Source organism: Acomys minous, assembly GCF_964271855.1.
Source record: "Acomys minous genome assembly, chromosome: 10".
In the NCBI taxonomy this organism is placed as follows: Eukaryota; Metazoa; Chordata; class Mammalia; order Rodentia; family Muridae; genus Acomys; species Acomys minous.
Window position 1 is genome coordinate 29,586,791 of NC_140491.1, and position 21,882 is coordinate 29,608,672.

Sequence of the window (21,882 nt, forward strand, 5' to 3'; positions counted from 1 at the left end):
TAAGATAAAAATAGGAGCTTAATTACAGGCTCTTGTCCCGGCCTTTTCAGGCGGCACTGCAGCTGTGGGTACAGCACTAGCGATGCTAAGAATGGGACGGGAGAGTGGCTCATTGCACCTGCCTCACTTCCCTAATACTGCGGTTTCATAGAAAGTACCCAGGTAGTAGGCCGGTGAAGCTGTTGACATCAGACTGATTACTTGCCAGGAAAGAGATCTCCCTTAACTGGCTGTGAACCCATTCAATGGACAAGCTCTGCACAGAAAGGTTCTTTGCATTGGCTGCTTTGTTGACTGTAAGCAAAAAGGAAGAAAATCCTTGGTTTGAAATTGGATGTGAAATTCAAAACCTCCCTTTCCTCCAAAGGCTTCCCATTGGTTTCACATCTACTGCCTCCCCTCTGCCCTCCCCCTCCCCTACCTCTTCCCCCTCCCCCTCCCTGCTGTGTGCTGAAATGTGGGGAAGGCTTTCTTCCAAATGCTGTCCTTTGTACACAGAGAAACTGACTGCAAGAAGTTGGCCTCAGGTCGCACAGCTAGTAGATGGCAGGACAGCCAGGCTTTAAACTCGTGGCCTTTATTTGCAGTGACCTCACACATAATCCATACAAGGCATGGGGTAGGAAGGCAGTGATGGAGCAGGGAGGGTTTTGAGCTAGGCGGTCTAACCTGGGCAAACTCTGAGGACATGAATCTCAAGAGCTACCGTGAGGCTCACTTGTGGTCCACAAGCACTTTGGTTCCCCCTTGTCATCTCCTTGTGCTTGTTACTCGGCCTTCAATCGCTTGCTTGCTACATCCTCAAAACAAAGTGAAACAGGCAGCCATGCTGGCTGCCACCTACAGTGCTAAGCCTCCTGAGGGAGGCTGAGGCAAATAGGACTGCTGCAAGTTCAAGGCCCGTCTGGGCTACAGAGTGGGTACCCGGCCAGGCTGAGCTACAGGGTGAGACTCTATCTCAGAACAATAACATCTATGTCACCTTCTAGCACATCTCTCTATGCCAAGCTTACGAAAGTGGTCCACCGCACCTTACAGGCAGCAGATGTGTTCAAAAGTGTTCGCTTTGCTTCCTGTGTTTCAGATGTTTGATTCTGTGGAAGACATCATCGAACACTACAAGTATTTTCCCATTGTCCTAATAGACGGGAAAGACAAGGCTGGAGTGCACAAGGAACAATGCTACCTCACCCAGACTCTGCCTCTCACCAGGCGCTTCCTGACTCACTACTCTGGCCAGGTTCTCCATGAGTAAGTAGGCCAGCCAGATGTTTCCACGTTAGTAGCCGGAGCTTTGTCTCATCCTCAGCTCAGCCGACTCAGTGCTTCTTTCATCTGCATTTATCTCAAATTATTATTTTCTGTGTCTTCAAAGGATGACTTTTTTGACTGTAAAAAAAAAAAAGTATTCTGTAATGGAACATGAGAGCTTGATTATGACTTGAAAGCTTAAGTCATGGAAGAAATATTTATAACCTGCACAAAGTAAACCTAGCTTTTAAGAAGTATTTTCTAAACAGAAAAACTACAGCTGTGGCTGTTATATATTAGTGATGAGTAGCTAACGTGACAAGATCTGACGGCTTCAGCGTTTGCAGCCGGCAGGAGATCCCCAAAGTGCTGCTCTGTTCAGGACATCAGGCTGACTGTATTTCATAACCTCTTGGCCTAGGACGCTAATATTTGGATGGTCCTAGATGCTGACAATGGTAGTGAATAGTTAGCTCTACTTATCTGTAATCCTAGAAATTCAATTACAGGGATGAGGTGTGGTGTGAGGAAGAATTCCAGCTTGGAGACAGAGCAGAAATATGTGGGCTATGACATGAAGAGGCCACAGGCCCAAACTTCGGCCTCCTCTGCGAACGATGACTTCAGTGGAAGTCAGAGACTCCTGGCTCATTCCAGCGATAAAGCAAGCATTCGTGTGAGCAACAGTGAAAACATTTTAAATATTTTAATGGTACATTTCCACTGAGCGGAAGAGGAAAGCTGTCCTCAGATGGGTACTGATGCTCACAGCGGCACAGCACATCATGGTATTGTCTCTTCTCAGGAGAGACGATTTGCATGTGTTTCTATTTCATAATGCAGATAAGGCAGTGGGCATTCAAAGAAGGTACCGCTCTCATTTAGTATAAGAAGCGAGCCTGGACCGCAAACCATTCTGCCTGCTCTGTGTCACTGCTTCATTCGAGATATATTGCCCACTCTAGAATATTTAAATTGAGCTAGAGGAGGGCAGCAGGGAGGCAAGAAAGAAAGGAAGGAGGGGGAGAGGCTTTAAAATGCATATTTATCCACCTTAAACTCTTACAGTACATTAAGTTCACCAAATGAGGTGCCATTGAAATAAATACGCATGCCATATGCCATGACTTCAATTATCAGCAAACACTGCATGTAAGATTCATGCAGCATTTATGCAATTTGAGTTTTCATGAAGAAATAAAACCAGACAGAGGACAGGTGTAGTTAAGTTAGTAGAATGCATACTGAGCCCCAGGTTAAATCCCCAGCCCTGTAGTGGTGCGCCACACCTATAATCTCAGCACGTGGGAGATAGAGGAGGGAGGATCAGATTCTCAAGGTCATCCTTGGCTACATAGCAAGTTCAAGGACAGCCTGGATTACGTAAAACCACGTGTGTGTGTGTGTGTGTGTGTGTGTGTGTGTGTGTGTTTTGTGTGTGAGAGAGACAGAAACAGAGACAGACAGAGAGACAGAGAGACAGAGACAGACAGACAGACAGACAGAGAGACAGAGAGACAGAGACAGACAGACAGACAGAGAGACAGAGAGACAGAGAGAGAGAGAGAAGTGAAAACAGACCAAGCAATTCCCAGCATTGTCTCTTCTATAAAATGGCAGACAAGGCACTCTCCTGGAAGGCTCTTGGCATCTGTCCACACACACCTGCTTTGTGTGTTGCTTCACAAGGCCAAGGGGAAGCAATGCATCAGATGGGCAGGAGCCGATGGCAAAGCACCTCCTAGAGTTAGACAAAGGGGGATGAGCAGAGGAGATGGGACTGTGCTTCCTGCTGCCACAGGAGGAGGAGAAAAGGGAAAGGGACAGCAGAAACCTTGTAAGGCTGAGCCACATCCCTGGAGAGTCACATCCGTTCTGTAATACAATCTAAACCAGAGTTTGCCCATAGACTCAAGCGTCATGCTGAGCAGAAAAGGCCGGGACCGGGTGCCTCCCCATGCCAACTCCTTGACCGGATATCTGAGCCTTGAGTTCGATGACAGACAGACACAGAAAGTACTTGCCAGGGACTTGGCCACTGAATTGCTGGTCAACATGCCTGTGTTTACTATTTTCAGTATCTGTGACAATAAGGGTATTTTGCGTGCAATAGATGAAGAAAGAATAGCATATGAAAATTGAATGTATTTCATTCATAACAATAGATACTTCTAACACTTTGGCAAGATCTAATGATGACATATTTGTGACTAAGTCAGGGGCTGGTAAGTCCAGTTCTTCTCTTCTCTGTTTATTGGCTTTATTGGATCCCTAGCTGAAAATTCAGTGGTGGATAGCACCCTAGTGATTTGATCTTTCCAACTATTATCTAATTTTCCATTTTTAAAATGCCACTTGACGCCTAGCCTCAGAAGGATGGTGGAATTTCATCTTCGTATGATTATAGCACCTGTGTGTCCCAGAGATTTATTCCAAACCACATATACATAAAGTCTGAATCTGTGTCTCATGTGTCATTGTCATCGCTGCAGCTGCATGCTGTATGTGCCCTTGTTGCTAGGTGCTGCTGTAGATGCTGGAGACATTGGAGTGAGTGAGAGAGACAGACAAGTAAGGGCCCCGAATAGATAGGTATGCCAAGTTGGTTTCCCATTCCTCTTTTGCATCTCTGTGCTAATATAGTGTTGAGATCTTTGGGGTGAAGATAATGTTATATATTTTAAGAAAACTCCTTTAAAGTTACTTCAACAAGTACTGAAACCAGGAAATATTTCACCAACTTAGTTGAGAGGAAACTTCTTTGCGGAGAGAAAGGTTGGAGTTGGGGGAGAAGAAAGCAACTGAGTAACTACATTATAGCTATAAGGAATTGAATCCATTCTAATTATGATGAAAAGGCCAAACTTCATTCATTGTCCAATATAGTTATTATCATGTGTGTGAACACAGACAATGTGTAAAGATAGCCAATACTATATATGATTTACATTATGCTCATACAGCTATTGTTTTAGCCTTCGTAATATGTGCTCCAGCTCAGTCCATCTGCCTTTTACTATTTGAAGTTTACAGTTTGCTAACTTAAATGAAAGCAAATCTATAACCCGATGTTATTACAGTCTCTGAAACTGAGTGAAGAGTGCGATTCAAGGCATCATTTGTTTTTCTTTGTTCCATGGGTTTCTGCCCCTGAAGCACTTTGGAAATCATACTTAGAACAAAGTTGAGAAATAATTCTAGAACAACTCTTGGCATGAGAGTACTGTGCTAGATTCTAGGGATAAAGATGAGAAAAGCACAAAGCCATGTGACTCACAGCTCAGAGTCAGGCAAATTGTTGCCGAATTATCCAAGATAAACAAATAAAATGATTAGCAAGGGGGTTAGGTCAGCGAGGAACTTGACGTGCTGATAAAAGACAATAGAGTCTCCCCAAACACTAAAAAGAGAAATACCCTTAGATTCAGCAGGCTAACTCCTGAGTGCCTATCTTCAAGTACTGAAGGGAGGACCCTGAAGATCTGTCTTCAGTTCTGTGTTTGGCTAGAAATTGTTCACAACAGCAAAGATTAAAACAAAATTTCTGTACCAACAGATTGCTGAATACAGAATGGATTTTGGTATTGTTAAGAACCACCTGTCACCAGGCATAGTGACACACACAGGTGGATGCCTATGAGTTCAAGGCCAGCCTGGTCTACAAAGTGAATCTAGGATAGCCAGGGCTGTTACACAGAGGAAACCCTGTCTCAAAAAAGCAAAGCAAACCAACAAAAGTCAGACTAAATGTTCATCACTGGAGAAAAGCATATGTCAGAAGGAGGTGTCCTAAGTCCCCAGAAGGAAGCATTCTATTGCCATAATAAAGAAACTTGGCTACAGGCAACAACATGGGATGAAATGGATGGACAATGCACATAGTGATGTGTATAAACTTTTAGTTGTATAGATGAGTAACTGTAGAGATGTACTTTACCACACCATACCTGTGGTCAATAATAATGTATTACACACCTAAAAGACTATAAATGTTAAATATTCTTACTATGAAAGGAGGGAGGGCTGGGGGCAGGGGTTGGGAGTCATTGATATGTTTATTACCTTGACTGTGGTCATGGTTTCAGAAATGTATGCATGCTCTCAAGTATACCCATACGTACACATTAAATGTGTCTTGTTTGTTTGCTCCCCACCCCCTTCAGCTATACTTTTCTACAAAGCAATCTTTTAAAAAGAAGTATACAAACTAACAAATCCATGCAAGACAGAATAATAGATTTGTAAGACCTTTCCTTGTCTGTCCCTGTCCTGGTTAGAGGGAGCAGACTCATGGGAGATGTGGCCAGGGAAGATTTGGCAGAGATGGTTCAAGCAAGGGCTTGAAGGGTACCCCTAGAATTAGGAAAGTGCTTAGTCCATGTGGGGACCTTATATCCTAAGAACACTATTCTAAGCTTTGGGGAGCCAAGCAATGGCCGTGTGTTGGTGGGGGAGGGGGGTTAGATGAAGACAACAGAGGCAGCATCCTCAGGGAAGGGACAGGTGAGTCATTAAATAGTTCTAGGGAAACTGACTCTTTGACCAGGAAAAAAAAAACTGTAATTATGTCTCTCCTTCAAGTCATAACAAAATATTTTCTATATAAATCAAATAGCTGCAAGCAAAGTTGGAATTGAGTCCTGTATTCTCATCTAATAATTTTTATGACTCTGGGATAGAGAAGGTGCTCTTTAGCAAGATGAAAACATAAATCATAAAGGGAAAAAGATTGATAGATTCATTACATCAAAATTGCAAATGTTTGCAAAAGTCAGGCAAAGCCAAAAGGCAATTAAACAATATGACATGTATAGACAAAGGGCATAAACAACTTAGAGAAACACACACACACACACACACACACACACACACACACACAAAACAAAAAACAAAACTCCAGGCCTGAAAGTTAAGCCATTCAGCCTTGCTGAGTGTAGGGTTGTCAGAACAGTTATCAGTGTTAGCCTAGCCCAGTGGTTCTCAACCTTCCTAATGCCATGACCCTTTAATACAGTTTTTCATGTTATGCTGACCAGCCAACTGCAAAATTATGTCACTACTTTATAACCATAATTTTGCTACTGTTATGAATCATAATGTAAATATCTGATATGTAGGATATCAGATATGCAACCCCTGTGAAAGAGTGATTAGTCCCCTGAGGGGTCGAGACCCACAGGTTGAGAACCACTGGCCAAAAAGCGGTGAAAGTAAGAAAAATACAAGGTGATTTACAAAACAAAAATGTGGAAGTTTGACATAATGACTTGCCATTAAATGCAGGTAAAGGGGTAAGGGTAAAAAGAGTTTTATCTACAATCCTAAGAGCCCATTATGTCGAACATTTCCTTAGCAAGGGTCAAAGGTTAACTCAGCCCGCCTAGCTATGATGGCCACAGAAAGAAAACAGCTTCAGGGAATGCTTCAAATTAGGCCTGTAAGATTCAGCTGCAACTGTGCCGGACAGTAGGGCTTAGTTCTCCTCCCTGTGTCTGCTGCACCAACCCCTAGTAAACACTGGGCTCCCAGAAAGACTAAAAGAATTTCAACCATGAGCCAAGAGAACTCAGTCCTTCTGCAGGTCCTGACACAGCTGGTCCATGGTGGCAGAACCAGACCCCTCCCACTGGGCTGCAGGGAAACCTCACACACAGACCTGCTTCAGTCTACCTTCCTATGCCTTGCTTTTTAAACCTGAAGGGCCACACACTTGGGAGAAAGCTTCCACTGTGAAAGAAACGCTGCAACCCAGAAAAATAAAATTAAAGAGCATAAGAGAAAGATCCAGGACGCTGAAGAAGAAGATGCAGAGAATCATACTACACATCCCCAAGAGACAGAAGACATGTCATGGGAAGTCAGAATGCTGCCTAAGTCAGCAGCCTCATAGAATGAAACCCTGACAACACTGGGAGGAAAAATAGGCAAAAATCACAGTGAGAGTTGGAAATCTTAACACACAAGACAATTAGGTGAGAAAATGAAAATGGTAAGGACGTAGGAATTGTTTCCATCACTTTCAACCACTGAGGTCTAAGTGTCATTTACCAACTCATTCCTGAGACAGTTACAGAGTGCATATATTCCCCTATTCCACACAGACCAAGGCACCTGAGGGATCATCCTCTGAGACCTAAAGCAATCTCAGTAAATTTTAAAATCCTACAAAAAAAGAAAAACCCACAAATTATTTTCTTTGCGGGGAGAAAACTAAATTAGTAGAAAATTCTTCAACTGTTTATAAATAAAGCAATACACTTCCTTATTACTTATAGGCAAAGGAAATTTTTAAAAAGAACATTACAATATGTCACAGCAGAGCAAATGTTACACTCCAAAATTTAAGGGATGTGACAATCCTTTACATAAAGATTTAATATAAGAATTCGTAGCTGTGTTCACTTTGGGTGCCCACCGGCCAGAACTGGAAAAACACAGAGAAGATTAGCATGGACCCTGCACAAGGAAGACATGCAAATTTATGGATAATTCCATATTTTAAAAAAAAAGGAAGGAAAGAAGGCAAGAATTTATAGCTTTAACTGTACACAATAGCGAAGAGTACCCTACCATTAAGCAACATACTTTCTACCACAAACTACAAAGAAACATAAACTAAGCACAAAGGGAAAAAAAAATAAGGAGCAGAATTAAGTAAAAGTTTAAAGTAATGAGGCCAATAGTGTTTGTTAGCCTAATGCTGGCAACCCTTTCAAAATAAACAAGCAACCAAACGCAACCTACTAACAGAACAAAAGAAGAGACAACACAATAGATTCCACAGATGCTAATGGCACAAGACAGGAGGATCAGAAACACAGGTAAACTAGCCAAGTGGAAAACTGCAGTTTCACAGACAAAATAAATAGAAGAAGAAATGTAGATATTCAAAGTGAAGAAAGGGGGAAAAAAGAAAAAGAAGCTTTGCCACAAAAGCTGTACTCTAGACCATGATAGATCTTATCAATTTGAGAGAGAGAGAGAGAGAGAGAGAGAGAGAGAGAGAGAGAGAGAGAGAGAGAGAGAGGAGAGAGAGAGAGGAGGAAAATGAGTTCTGCACTCTTTTTATGAGACCAGTATAATAACAATCATAACTAGATGAGCACATAAATAAATCAGAGTCCCTCCATTGTCTCCAGGAGTCAGGGACAGTCTGCACTATCCATGAACCACCTGGCACAGAACCTTCCCCAGAGGCCTCTAAGAAGGAACCCCACCCCCACTGCACTGCCTCATGGGCCTGAACCCTGTTCAGAGCCTGTGTGCCACCATCTGTCTATCTATTGCATTCGTGACTCCTCTAACAATCGCTTGCCTCGGTGCCGTCCCCGCCTCCACCCTTTGAACTCCAAACCTGAGAGTTTCCCCAGGCACATAAGGACGTGCCACCCAACAGCTGCAAACCATGCGTTCTCCCCTCAAGCACCAAAAACCCTACTGAGGATGGGTATGGGATTTGTTCCCAAAGGGTAGAGTCTGCAGGCAGCTTTGATGCATAGGCACAGGGTTGCTGAGAGATGAAAGGATTGGAGCTGGGCATGTCACACCCTCTAGTGTAGAGACAGATGGATTCTCTGCTGCTCTGCAGCCTCTTTCGCCTGGCCCTTGTACCAAGCACACTGGAACACCCTGCCCATCTTTAGCAGTTCTCAGTGGCTGCTCTCCTTCCTGAGAATTAAAAGTCACTGAAAATGATAACACAGCAGTAATTTAAAAAAAAAATGCTAGATCAAATCAGCAGTCCTTCAGCTTGAAAAGGTAAAAACATCATGTTTCCTATAGAGAATAAATATCAAAGAATCTCCAAGGAAAATGGCCATATGAAAGAGACTGTTGGCAAATGGGGTACAAGCCAATGCTGTGTTAGAACACCTCCTCCGAGGCAGGGTCTCACTACGTAGTTCTGGTGGTTCTGAAATTCACTATATAATCAGGCAGGCCTTGTACCCCCAGAGATCCACCTGCTTCTGCCTCCTGAGTGCTGGGATTAAAGGTATGTGCTAGTATGCCCAGCTTTGAAAAAAAATTTAAAATACAAAGCCATTGTAACCAAAAAGTAGTATAAAATCCACAAACAGGAAACTGAGTATGTGCTAAACAGTACTGCATGTTAGAAGGAGGAGAGGTTTAATTTAAAAAAACATGTCGGGAATGGCTGACTGCCAAAGATGGGGAAGAGAAGACAGCGTCCTTTCTATAAGGAAGCCCTGATAAAAGCTAGAAAAGGCTGGGCGTGGTAGTGCACGCCTTTAATCCCAGCACTCGGGAGGCAGAGGCAGGCGGTTCACTGTGAGTTCGAAGCCAACCTGGTCTACAATGCGAGTCCAGGACAGCCAAGGCTAACACAGAGAGACCTTGTCTGGGGGGAGGGGGGTGTTAGCAAGGGGGCAGGGGGCAGGGAAGCTAGGAAAGCCTGCTGTTCATGGACAGATGCAGCAAGCACAGGTTCGGGGTGATCAGGGACATGCCTGTTAAAGCAGCAATGGCTCTACTGGCATTCACCCAACAAGTGTCAAGAAGTTAAGGAGATGGGTTGGGGAGTGAAAGATGGGTGAGATGGTAGGCGGTATAAATTTATCCTAACAGTGGACATTAGAATTATTGCACCTAACAAGGAGGGCCCAAGGGTGGTCCTTCTTGGATCTCACACAGATAAGGAAATAGAATAGACAGTAGAAGAGGAAGAAGAGAGGGAACTGGATAGGAGAGGGTGTCGGGGTGGAAATGGGGGGGGGGGCGTGTATCAGATGTAGGGAGAGTGGGGATGGGAATTTTGAGGGCCTGGAGAGAAAAAGGAAACTGAAGGTAGGGTCATCACTGAGACAAGCCGGAGACCTGCAACAGGGTAGGCTACAGGGAAGATATGGGATGTCGCTGTAGCTGAGCCTCCTAGCAGCAGGGGACACGAGATGTAGGAGGCCACTTTCTAGTCAGGCAGGACCTATAGTGGTGGGAGGGGAACACCAATCTACCTACAAAACCTTCAAACCAAAAGCTACACACACACACACACACACACACACACACACACACACACACACACACACATACACAGAGAGAGAGAGAGAGAGAGATAGATAGATAGATAGATAGATAGATAGACAGACAGACAGACAGACAGACAGACAGACAGACAGACAGATAGAGATAGAGATCCTCTTTCTACTTCTGAAAAGTTAGTCCATAAAATTAGGCTGTATAAAATTAAAATCATAGTTACAGAAGTAGGAAGAACACAAAGAGTGATGTTTTGGTTACTTTCCTCATCACAGAGACCACATATGACAAAAAGCAACTTCCAAGAGAAAGGTTTGGACTTGTGGTTCAAGGAGTGAAGTCCATCTCATGGCAGAGAAATCATGAGGGTAGCGGTCATGAGTGCGCTGGCCACGCTGTGTCCACTCAGGAAGCAGAGAGAATGCAGTGCTCCTCCGGCTTTCTCTCTTTTCCCCATCATTCATTCTGTGCCTCCAGCCCATGGGATGATGCTCCACACGTTTAGGGTGGACCTTCCTTCCTATGTCAAACCTCTCTGAAAACACCCTCACAGAAATACCTAGAGATGTGTCTCCCAGGTGACTCTAATTGCAATCAGGTTGACAATGAAGACAGGCCATCACAAGTGTTCATTAAAGTGTTACCTGCCCATGGAAACACATAAGTAAAATCTACTAAGAAAAGTTTAATTAAAGACTGGGTGTGGTGTTGCTTTAGACTCAGTACTCAGGAAGCAGAGACAGGCTGATCTCTGTGAGTTCAAGGCAAGCCTGGTCTACATAAGGAGTTCCGGGACAGCCAAAGCTATATAAAAGAAACTATGTCTCAAAAAGTAAGCAAACAAACAACAACAAAGGATTGGTTAAATTAACAGGAATTTACCCATGCTGCAGAATCATGTGTCTATTTTAATAGGGTTTTGCGGATTGTACCCTTGCTCCTGGACCTATGGTAGTGTGTTATGTAATCAGAGCATCTTGAAGAAGTGTATGAAATTATCCTGTGCTTATAGGAGAACAATGCCCTAGAATGTATATCTAGCTAATTTTTTATATTAAAGCAACATAGTACTATACTAGATTATTATGCACAAAATAAATTCAAAGTGGGTATCCTATGGATTGGAAAAAATGTTCTAAAAAAGCTGTCTGATATGGAGTTAATATCTAAGATTATAAAAAGCCCTCCCAACTCAGAAATGTAAACAAACTGAAAAATGGACAAAAGATCTGGAAGAGAAGTTTCTCGAGTGAAGAAGTACCAGTGGCCATGGATGCATGAAAAGGCACTCTGTGCTGCTGGCTATGAGGAAGCACACTCGAACCACTGCGAATGCCACTCCATACTCCCTCGGAAGACTATGACCAAAAGGACAACAGATAATAAACGTTTTTTCCTCTGCATGGTTGATGGGGATGTAGGCCACCGTAGCCACTATGGAAAACAGTATAGAAACTTTTAAAGAAATAAAAAGTAGAATTCACATGACTCATCTGTATTTCTTCTGTGTATATAACCAATGGAGATGATAACACCATCTCATAAAGATTTTTGTATTCCATGTTCATCTATTCTTAATAGCCAGTATTTGGAAGCCACAATTAATCAGTGGGGGAGGGGGGATGCGGTGCTGAGAAATATATATATGCTTTGTAATATATCAACTTAACATAACTTAAAATCACCTGAGAAGAGAGTCTCAATGAAGGATTGTCTACATCGAGTTGGCCCATAGGTATTTCTTCTCCTTCTCCTTCTCCTTCTCCTTCTCCTTCTCCTTCTTCTTCTTCTTCTTCTTCTTCTTCTTTGTCTTCTTCTTCCTCTTCCTCCTCCTCCTCCTCCACTTCTTCTTGAGAGAGGGTTTCTCTGTGTGACCTTGACTGTCCTGGACTCACTTTGTAGATAAGGCTGGCCTCAAACTCACAGAGATCCACCAACCTCTGCCTCCCAGAGTACTGGGATTACAGGTGTGCATCACCATGTCTGGCTTGCCTATAGGCATTTCTATGAGGAATGGTCTTAATTAAGTTAATTAATGTGAGAAGACCCAGCCCGGCATGTGTGACACCACTTACTAGCTAACGGAACTGTGTAAGCATGAAAAGAAATCAAGCTGAGCACAAACAAAGCAAGCAAGCATTTAAGTAAGCATGCATGCATTCATTTCTATCTGTTTCCAAATATGGATGTGATATGACCAGCTGTTTTAAAGTTTGACACCTTGACTTCCCTGCTATCATGGAATATAACCAGGAATTGTGAACTAAAATAAACCCTTTCTCCTCTAAGCTGCTTAGTGTCAGAGTATTTTATCACAACAACAGAAATAAAATTAGATTAGAAATAAAATTAGCTAAAATGCAACATTTTTTTAAAGAGATCCTGCCACTTGGCACTGAATAGGTAAACCTGGGGGTTCATGCTAACTATAATAAGCTTCAAAGAGAAGAAAGTCCAAAACTACCACGTAATAGCATCTCCATGTAGATTCTTAAATAGAAGGGAGTGGTGAAATAAACAAAAGATGGAGGAAAAAACCCAAGAGGAGATGAAGTGAAGAAGTTACTAATGTCTGGGGGCAGAGTCGAAAGAAATAGGTAAATTTAACCAAATAAACAATCAGATATGAAGAACAAATTAGAGACCTAGTGTTTAACATAAAGGCTATGGTTAAATTGGGCTATACTGGGAATTTTCTTTTCTTTTCTTCTGGCATCTAAACATGTTTTTATTATTTTAAAGACTCATTGACATTGAGACAGGTTAACTTCCAGCAACACCCAGCCTACCTCAAAGAAGATGATGAGCACCAAAGAACCTCCTTGTGGAAATGGCTTCAAATGTGGCAAAAGAAGCCACTAGACAAAATGTCCTCGTTTCTACTACAGACAGAATTCTGCCTAAAAATAGGCAGGCTTGGATGCAGGCAAAGTCAATGGCCAAAATCTGCTAAGACAGGTTAAGCAAGTCCTCAATAGTTGGTGTCTCATAAATATGTCTGTCAGATATATTGGGCCAATGATGATGATCCTACGTTATAGAGAGTTTTGGGTGACTGTTCAGGCAGCAAACTGTCTCTGTCATCTTCTCATTTGGGAAGCTGTGTCCTGCACTCCCTGTATACTCAGGTAATTAAGTTTTATTCCTTCTCAAGTCTCTGATGTGGTTAAAGACCAGATAGGTTTTTTTGTTTTGTTTTGTTTTTATGGGTTTTGTTAATTTTTTATTTAAATAATTTATTCAGATTACATCTCAATTATTATCCCCTCAATAGGTAAATTTAAGGTGCTCGTATCACAAAAGTAACAGTGAGATAATAAATGTTGAGCTATTTAAATGGTGTGCACTGTGCCTCAGCTCAGCTCTGAGGATTAGAGTCAGGAAGATCCCAGGACTCACTGGCCAGCCAACCTAGCCAAAACAGCTAGTTTCTGGCTCAGTGGGAGACCCTGTCTCCAAAAAATAAGATGGAAAAGCAACTGAGGAAAGACCTCTAGATGTCAATGCCAGGCTTCTGAATGCATCCATGTGAGTGAGAAAACTTGTATACACATGTGTGCATTCATATATTACCCCCACACAACATGTAACCATGTACACAGAAACCAAAATCTTAGCTCATTTCCCCCTTGTCTTTTGACAACATAGCTAGCATTTTCCCTGTTTGTTTACTTGAGACAGGGTCTCATGTAGTCCAGGCTGGCCTTGAACTCCCAATCCCCCTGCCTCCCATTCACAAGTGCTAAGATTACAAGCATACAGACATGTGCCACTGTGGCGTGTGTGTGTGTGTGTGTGTTACCATGGATCAAACTAGCACCTAGAACAAGCTTTCTGCTACTAGCCCTCTAGAACTTCTAAGAAATCATCAGTAAAATTTGGAGAAACTCAACTTCACCTCGAAACTGAAGTCTAAAATCATATCCAAATTTCTTATGATAAGATTCAGAAGTGTTAAACTAAAAGCTGAAATTGAAGAATTTATACATAAAAATAAGTATTGCTCCTATTTAATGAATTAAAATTGCACAGAAGTGAAGCCTGTTGGGCATGAATTGCCTTTCATCTCATATAATCGGTATCATGCAATGTCACCTGCACAACTCGCCTGGGGAGCAGGTTTTATTCATGTCTCACTCAGACCTTTTGGATTGTGGCTTTTTATCTGCTTAGGTCTCAGTGCAAATAACTAGGAGAATTTTGTTGTTAACACTGCCGTTCTCCAGCACGACCTCCTAAACTCACGAGGGAGGTATCCCCTGAGAGCAGAGCGTCTCTCATGGATTTTGGTGGTTCACAGCCTGATGGTGGCTCCAGAGCTGTGTGACTAAACAAGCCCTGAGAGCTCCTTCTGGAAATTTCTAACCTCTCTGAGCTCTCCCTCCTGTTCAACCACCTCTTAGCCTATTTGAAAGCTCCACATGAATGTTCCCTGTGGGGTCTGATGAGTCTCTGCACTTTCCAAGTGCTGCTACCACAGCGCATCTCCTTGAAATGTGCCCTTGTAATCAGTTTTTATTGGACCCAGCCAACCTCCTATCCTCAAAAGCTGTGGGAGACTATTGCCACCATGGGCAACCATCCACCTCTTCTCACGTTCTTCAGAGATGTCCCCACCTCCAGTCCAAGGCCGTCATAGTGAGAGTTGGCTACAGAATGTGCAGGCTCCAGTGCAAAGCAAATATAGAGCCCCATGTCCCAAAATTATTGAGAATGTCATGACAGTGAGAGGAGAGCACAGAGGTTTGTAGATTACATCAGGCTCCAGCACGTGATGCCAGCTCTGGTCCTAACTGAAGCACAGTGATGCTGTGCTGTTCGGTGACCTAGGAGGAAGAAAGCATTTCTAAGATGTCTAGCAAATGTTCCTCACTTCCAAGAGTTCTACAGGCCTCTGCTTTTTGTGCTGGAAGAGCTGGCAGGGCTGCTGCCCCTGGCCCGAGGACAGTAGTGCTATTCCAAAGACAGCGGAACCTATAACTGGGATGGGGCCTCATACCTCTAGCTAGCCACTGCTGGGTTCCCCTGTCAACAGCCTCCTGATAGATGGGATCATTTGTTAAACGATTTGATTTGCTGTCCTCTGTGTATTGTTGGTGGCATTGTCTGAGTTGATACCACAGCTGTGCTAAACAGAGATGAACTAAACAGTAGGGAACTAAACAGTAAAATCTAGACAGGGTGTTTCATTCTAAGACCTACAGCAAAGATAGCATAAAGCTAGTCCTTGCTCTGCCATGTTCACACCTTATTCTATACATGTGGTGTCCACTGCATGTGGATTCTGGTAGCCCCCCTGAACCATGGGATGGCAGGTTTGCACTCCTAACCCTTTCCAATGTAAATGCAAAGGCAATGTTCACTATTAGTAGCTGAGAGGAGTGAAATTTTCAGGTATGAAGTGTCCTGGAATTGTCAAAGACTTCCCAATTGGTACAGAAAATGTTAATGAGGGAAAAAAATGAACCCATATGTAAAATATATCTTCAGTTGTTAATGCATCCACAAATTTCAGGGGCTTATGCAAAATGAATGTGTAAGTTCCCTTGTTCACAACTTTACACAAAATAGCAGTTTATGTCCCTCTGAAGGAAGTTGTAAGGAGGTAATCAGTGCATGGCAAGTGGCAATCAACCTAAATTATAGTAACTCCGTGATTAGCAGGAGGCCCAGGCTCCCTCTACCCTGTAGCTCTGCCATCCTCACCAACTGAGATGGCACTTCACGGTCTGTGGTGTCTGTTCCAGATCCAGCTATCATGTACCTCTTCATCCCTTTATTTAAGGCAGCAAGATGGAGAAAGTAAAACAACACATGCCTATTCTTTTAAGGACACTACATTTATTCCCTACTCACTAGAACTCAGCCACGTGATTGTGCCTCGCTTCCAGTAAGACTGCCCTTTAGCCTTTCATTCTGAGAAGCTATGTACTAAGCACGAAACTGGAGCAGAGTCCAGGAAGAAAGATACAGATCCAGAGGCAGGAGCGAGACTCTGCTTTCACTGTTCCTGGGACCAATTATGTTTGGTGGGTGGTGGGCAGACTTCTGATAATTTACAGTGGTCCAAAGGGTGCTGGTGCCCTTCTGCGCAGGATGAGGATGCAGCTTGGTGTGACCACAGCCATCTTGGATGTGAGCATTACCTACCTGCCCACTTGGCACATTACAGACTCAATAGGATAAACAAAGCCCTTAAAACAATGCAGTAGCATTGTGACACCCTAGGGCTGTTCCTCTATCTTCCTTCCTTCCTTCCTTCCTTCCTTCCTTCCTTTCTTTCTCTTTCTTTCTTTTTTTCTTTCTTCCTCTCTTTCTTTTATTTTCTTTCTTATTTATTTATTTTTACAACCTATTTTATTTTGGTTTTTTAGTTCTCTTTCTCCCTTCTCCACCCCAATCGTTTCCAACACCCCAACACCATGTAGGACAGAAAGATTGGTGGGGAGAAGACATAGTTCTCTTTGGCTACTTCCTGATGTTTAGGGTCGGCATTTCCTGGGGGCAAGTCCAGTCTTCATTTGAGGATATCTCCGGCTTCTTCTCATCACACTGCACCAACAGTAACCAGAAGCAGCTGGGGGTAACAGCAGCATTCTTCTTCCTCGGAGGACCATCCCACCCTCCCAATCTCTCTCTCTCTAGACGCTGACATTTGTTCCTTTCTCAAGAGTCCTCAGAATTAAACTGCAACTGGCAAAGACCATGCCCTTCTCAGAGCTGGATGAGGCAAATCGTCTGCTGCTGTGGCCAATCCCATATCCCACACCGGGGATTAAAACAAAAGCATGTTTACATAACTGAGAACCTAAAACTTCCACCACAACAACGCATAAAAGGACAACAGTTAATGTCTCCCTTGCTAGCATGACTGTTGCTTGTGAACTCCTGTGTTGGACAGCTCTCCCCAAGTGGACACTTAGACATAGAGTTCTTTTTCCCCCTTATGAAAGCAAGTCCTGATAACAAAGCCCTTTAGCCCTGGATACTACACCCTTTTCTGTGCATCCCATTCCAGAGACTCCAACTTCCTCTCTGGATGCCAGTCTGTGGAGGCCACTACCACATGGGCTGATCATCAGGCCTCAGAAGCCTTTCTCAAGAAGCCAGAGTTTAAGCTGTTCATCAAAGTAGGCCTTGACTCAAAGGGTGGGTGACAGGTGTCTTTCTCTGACTTCTTCTGATCACACTGTACCAACAGCAACCAGAGGCAGGGCTCAAAAATTCTTCCACATCCTTCTGTAGTGCCCAGATGTCCCCTTCCACCTTCCAAATCACGGTCATCTGTAGGTTGCCATGTGTGATGCCCTTGTAGACAGGGATGTTGTAGAGCTGGGAGCGCCAAGCAAAGTAGGGCATGCTGGGAAGGGGATCCCTGAGAGGCTGCCATCCACTAGGAGTGGGTGGGATAATGTTTATGCTTTGGTGGCTCTGGGACTTTGGTAAGGGTGAACAGGTGCTCCATGAAATGGTATTCATCCACGGACTCCACAGGAATTATCAGGAGGTCCCTGGGTCTGGCTCAGCTGCCTCCGACTCCCATAGCTCTACGGGACTCTCAGCTCCTCCGGTCCTGCAGAGCAGCTCGGAGCACAGGAGCTGCCATCTTGGCTTACCCAAGCATGAGAGTCCCTTCCTTCCTTCCTTCCTTCCTTTAAATGTATTCTTCTCTCTTCTATTATATCCCAACCACAGTTTCCGCTCCCTCCTCTCTTTCCAGTCCCTCGTCCCACCTCCCCTCTCCCCCAGATCCTCTCCTCTTCCATTTCCCTTCGGAAAAGGGCAGGCCTCTCAGGGACATCAACCAAGCATGGCACAACAAGTTACAATAAGACGAAGCGCGTCCACTCCTATCAGTGAAGCAACCCAGTAGGAGGAAAAAGGCCCCCAAAGCAGGCACCAGTCAGAAACAGCCTGACTCCCACTGTTAGGGACAACCATAACTTATATGCAGAGAACCTAGGTCAGACCTACTCAGGCTTCCAGACTGTCAGTTCAGTCCCCTAGGAGCCCCAGGCTGTTTCTTAGTGAGCCATTGGTATGTTAATAGTCTTTGGAAGGGCTCTGACTGGCCACAGTTAGTTCTAGTGTTTCTTAGCATACGAAGCAACTCCTGCTGCCTCAAGCTGGAGTGATCTATCCTACTAGTCTCTAAGGCCCTAGAAAACAGTAGTGAATCTCTTTGCCTCAGTAATTCCCACCTTTGGCAACTGGCTCTCATTCACAGGGTTTTCAAAAAATAGCTGGCCATGGGGTTCCATTAGGGGCAAAGAGGAGCGCAGATACGGGCTCACTGAAAGAAACTTGGTAGCTTGCAGCATAATCATAAACACTAAATTTTACCAGGTCAAAACTGAAAAGGTCTTATACAAAGTGTAGTTTGAAAAGTCTGTGCCGACGAAACCTGGGAAGTTAACCACAGAACATCCTTCTGTCCCCTGTGTAGACTTTCTTTTCCTCCATCACATCTTTAGCCCCTGGCCTTCCCTCTTTAAGTTTTATGAGCCTCAAATCCCTGGGAACTGCTTTGCACAAGAAGTTAAGACACTCAGTTTCAGGATGGGAAGTGAGAGCGTCCCCTCCCCCATTTCCAGCTACCAAAGCCTTCAATCCTACTCTCCTTAGCAGAGCCAGTTTCTCTTCCAAAGCCATTCTCCAGCCTGTTTCTGAGGCAACAATGCTCTCCCATCCTTCTGGCCTCTGTAAATAGATGAGTGGTTCAAAATAGTTTGTGCTGGCTAGTCCTATGTCAACTTGACAGAAGCTAGCGTTGTCTAAAAGGAGAGAACTTCAACGGATAAAAATGTCTCCTTAATAGTTGGACAGAAGGCGTAGCAGTTAAGAGCAGTGGCCGCTCTTCCAGAGAACCCAGGTTCAAGTCCTAGCACCCACATGGCAGCTTACAACTGTCTGCAACTCCAGTTCTGGGGATCTGACATCCTCACACAAACACGCATGCAGGCAAAAACATCAATGCATATTTAATATATAAATCATTTTTTAAATGCCTCCATAAGATCCATTTGTAAGGTATTTTCTTAATTAGTGATTGATGGGGAAGGTCCGAGCCCATTATTATGGGTGGTGCCCTAAGATGGTGGGCCTGGAGTCTATAAGAAGGCAGGCTGAGCAAGCCATGGGAAGCAAGCCAGTGAGCAGCACCCCTCCATAGCCTCTGCACCAGCTCCTACCTTCAGGTTCCTGCCCTGCTAGAGTTTCTGTCTTGACTTCTTTCAATGATGAACAGTGCTATGGAAGTATAGCCAAATAAACCCTTTCCTCCAAGGTTCACGGTGTTTTATCCCAGGCGTGGTAACCCTAGGACATTGTTTTCTAGGGGCTCCCAATAAATGGAAAAGATAAATTCTACTGCCATAAAAGATATTTGCAGGACAGTCCACAAAGCATTCAATAAATAACATGCCAGCCATGGAGTTTGGTATACGAAAGTTGAGCAAGATAAATGTCATGTTTGGTCTTGAGGCTCCTGCTATCCAGTACTGTCCAGCACGTGAAAATACTATTTGGGAACGCCATAGGACCTGCTCACCAACACATACATTCTGCAATCAGGGCAGAACTGGGCTACACCCAAGAGCAAGGAAAAACTCCAGGCCAAGTCATCTGTGTATAATCGGCTTCCCTGGGGTTGGCACTGGTTTGTTCACCTCATGGTATTCACAAAGAGACGTGGGAATGCTCAATGTTAGGAACTAAAATTCTCCACCCCTTCCTTACAGATTAATGTGGTCATGTGACTGACTGTGGCCAATTAAATGTGAGGATATTCCATAAAGGTAGATTCATTCCTCTGTCCCAACAGCTGGCCACACATCAACCAGTGGCTGCTTACTTGGTCAGCCCTGTTGCCGAATGAAAGATTAACAAGCCGTATCTTCAGTCAATCCAGGGTGGGCAGGGAGTATAACTGGAAAAATAAACCTTTGTCTTTTTAAACAACCAAGATCTGCAGAGTATTGGTTCCTGTAGTCTGGCAATACTGAGACCATGTTCAGCTCTCAATAGGAGCACCCTAGAGAGTTTTCTACAAAAGTTTGCCTATCTCATCCTCATGGCAACCTGATGGAGAAAACCATTTCCTCAGACAAGAAACTCTAAAGATGACAGAATCAAGTATGGTCTCAGAGGTCAGGTTCTGACCTGGAACTCCAAATATGGGCATGCTCTGGTGCCTCAAACTGTATTCTTTTTTTTTTTTTCCCCCAAATTTATAAAGGGTGATTCAATTTGGGAGATCCCTATCCTATGAAGTTCCAGGCCTTCCTACTCAGGTACTGGCCCTCTGAGGGTAAGCAAGATCAGGGGTGACTTATTTTGTGGAGGAGGAAAGGAGGCGGGGGAAAAAAACAAACAGGAAAATGGGCTGTTAACAATCATGAATAACATGGAACACAGGATGTGATGTCGGGGACAAGACAGAATGAAGGTGTAGAAAAGCCTCTGAGAAAGTGATGTTAGGGTTGGAAGGTCAAAGGTGAAGCACGTCAGAGCCCTGGGGGCCGGGTAGCAGGAGTATAAGTCTGGTGTCCAGTAGTGCAGAGAGGAGCCAACAGGAAAGCAAACCTACATAGTGAGGAGAGGAGAGTAAGAACTGACTCGAGGAGGGCGTGGTGGCGCACGCCTTTAATCCCAGCACTGGGGGGGGGGGGGGGGGGCAAAGGCAAGAGGATTGCTGTGGGTTCGAGGCCAGCCTGGTCTACAAAGCGAGTCCAGGGTACACAGAGAGATCCTGTCTCGAAAAAACAAAAGAAAGAGAGAGAGAGAGAGAGAGAGAGAGAGAGAGAGAGAGAGAGAGAGAGAGAGAGAGAAAACTGACTCTAGAGGCTCAGGCCCATTCCTAAAATTGCAGGGTCCTGGAAAGACTGGTAGGCAGAAGACTAACTTAGCCCACTAGCTCTGTAGAAGGACCGATGACCAGTGAGAGAAAGCCCGGAGATGAGCCTAGATGTTCCCTATAGCCGTGGACCAGAGGTCCCCCAGATCCTGCATGTCTACAACCCTAGCCACATGTGACTGTGCTAACTTGTGCCCATGGTGTGGACAGATTTCACTGGGTTTCTATAAACACCACATCCACCACCACCCCTGCATTTACTCTCCTTGCCTTCTGGACCTGAACCTGCCTCAGCATCTATCCAAGGAGGGCCCCTGTCACCTACCGCGTTTCACATACCGTAGGTCAAAGGAATGCTCATGGCTTTGGCATTCCTGCCCTGGAAGCCACTGTGTCCGTCACTGTGGTAGATCCTGGGGCTTCCGGGAACAAAACGGACCTAATCTTCCAGGAACTGACAGCTCAGAGGCGGCAGATCAAAAACTCATCCTATGCTCTTTGCATGCCAACCTGGGTCTGGAGATTTCCAAAAGAGCCCCAAGGAGCATCTTGGGTCATCCCCAAGGGAAACATGCTCAACTCGAAGGACCTTGTAAAGAAAATAAAGCCACGCGGCTCTTCCCCGGCTCAGACTTGGAAGACTCGGGAACAAGGGCTCGGATCTGCGCAGCAGGTGGCAGCGGAGCAGCCAGGTGTGCCGGGGATGGAGCTCTACAGCTTGGAGCCCTACAGCTTGGAATCAGGAGCGCTGACTCCGCGGCGACCACCCAGGCCTCTGC

The 21,882-nt window shown here is 44.4% G+C and overlaps 1 protein-coding gene and 1 long non-coding RNA gene across 5 annotated transcripts in view; one reads left to right on the top strand and one right to left on the bottom strand.

The window, feature by feature from the left end:
- CLNK (cytokine dependent hematopoietic cell linker) overlaps positions 1 to 2,753 on the top strand; it is a 217,716-nt gene extending 214,963 nt beyond the window's left edge. For all 3 annotated transcript variants that reach the window (XM_084798064.1, XM_084798063.1, XM_084798065.1), the window contains 2 exons: positions 1,085 to 1,251; positions 1,761 to 2,753. In XM_084798064.1, coding sequence (XP_084654190.1) covers positions 1,085 to 1,251; positions 1,761 to 1,824 — 231 coding nt within the window. In that variant the 3' untranslated portion in view covers positions 1,825 to 2,753. The remainder of the gene's footprint in view (positions 1 to 1,084; positions 1,252 to 1,760) is intronic.
- LOC311606709 lies at positions 541 to 21,877 on the bottom strand. 2 transcript variants are annotated; one of them, XR_014782414.1, is made up of 4 exons: positions 21,443 to 21,876; positions 11,934 to 12,252; positions 1,229 to 1,389; positions 541 to 1,138 (listed from the first exon to the last, which is right to left on the bottom strand). It is a non-coding gene; the product is annotated as an uncharacterized lncRNA (long non-coding RNA). The 2 variants fall into 2 exon arrangements; XR_014782413.1 differs by lacking the exon at positions 11,934 to 12,252 and having other exon boundaries at positions 21,443 to 21,877.
- Between the last annotated feature and the right edge of the window lie 5 nt (positions 21,878 to 21,882).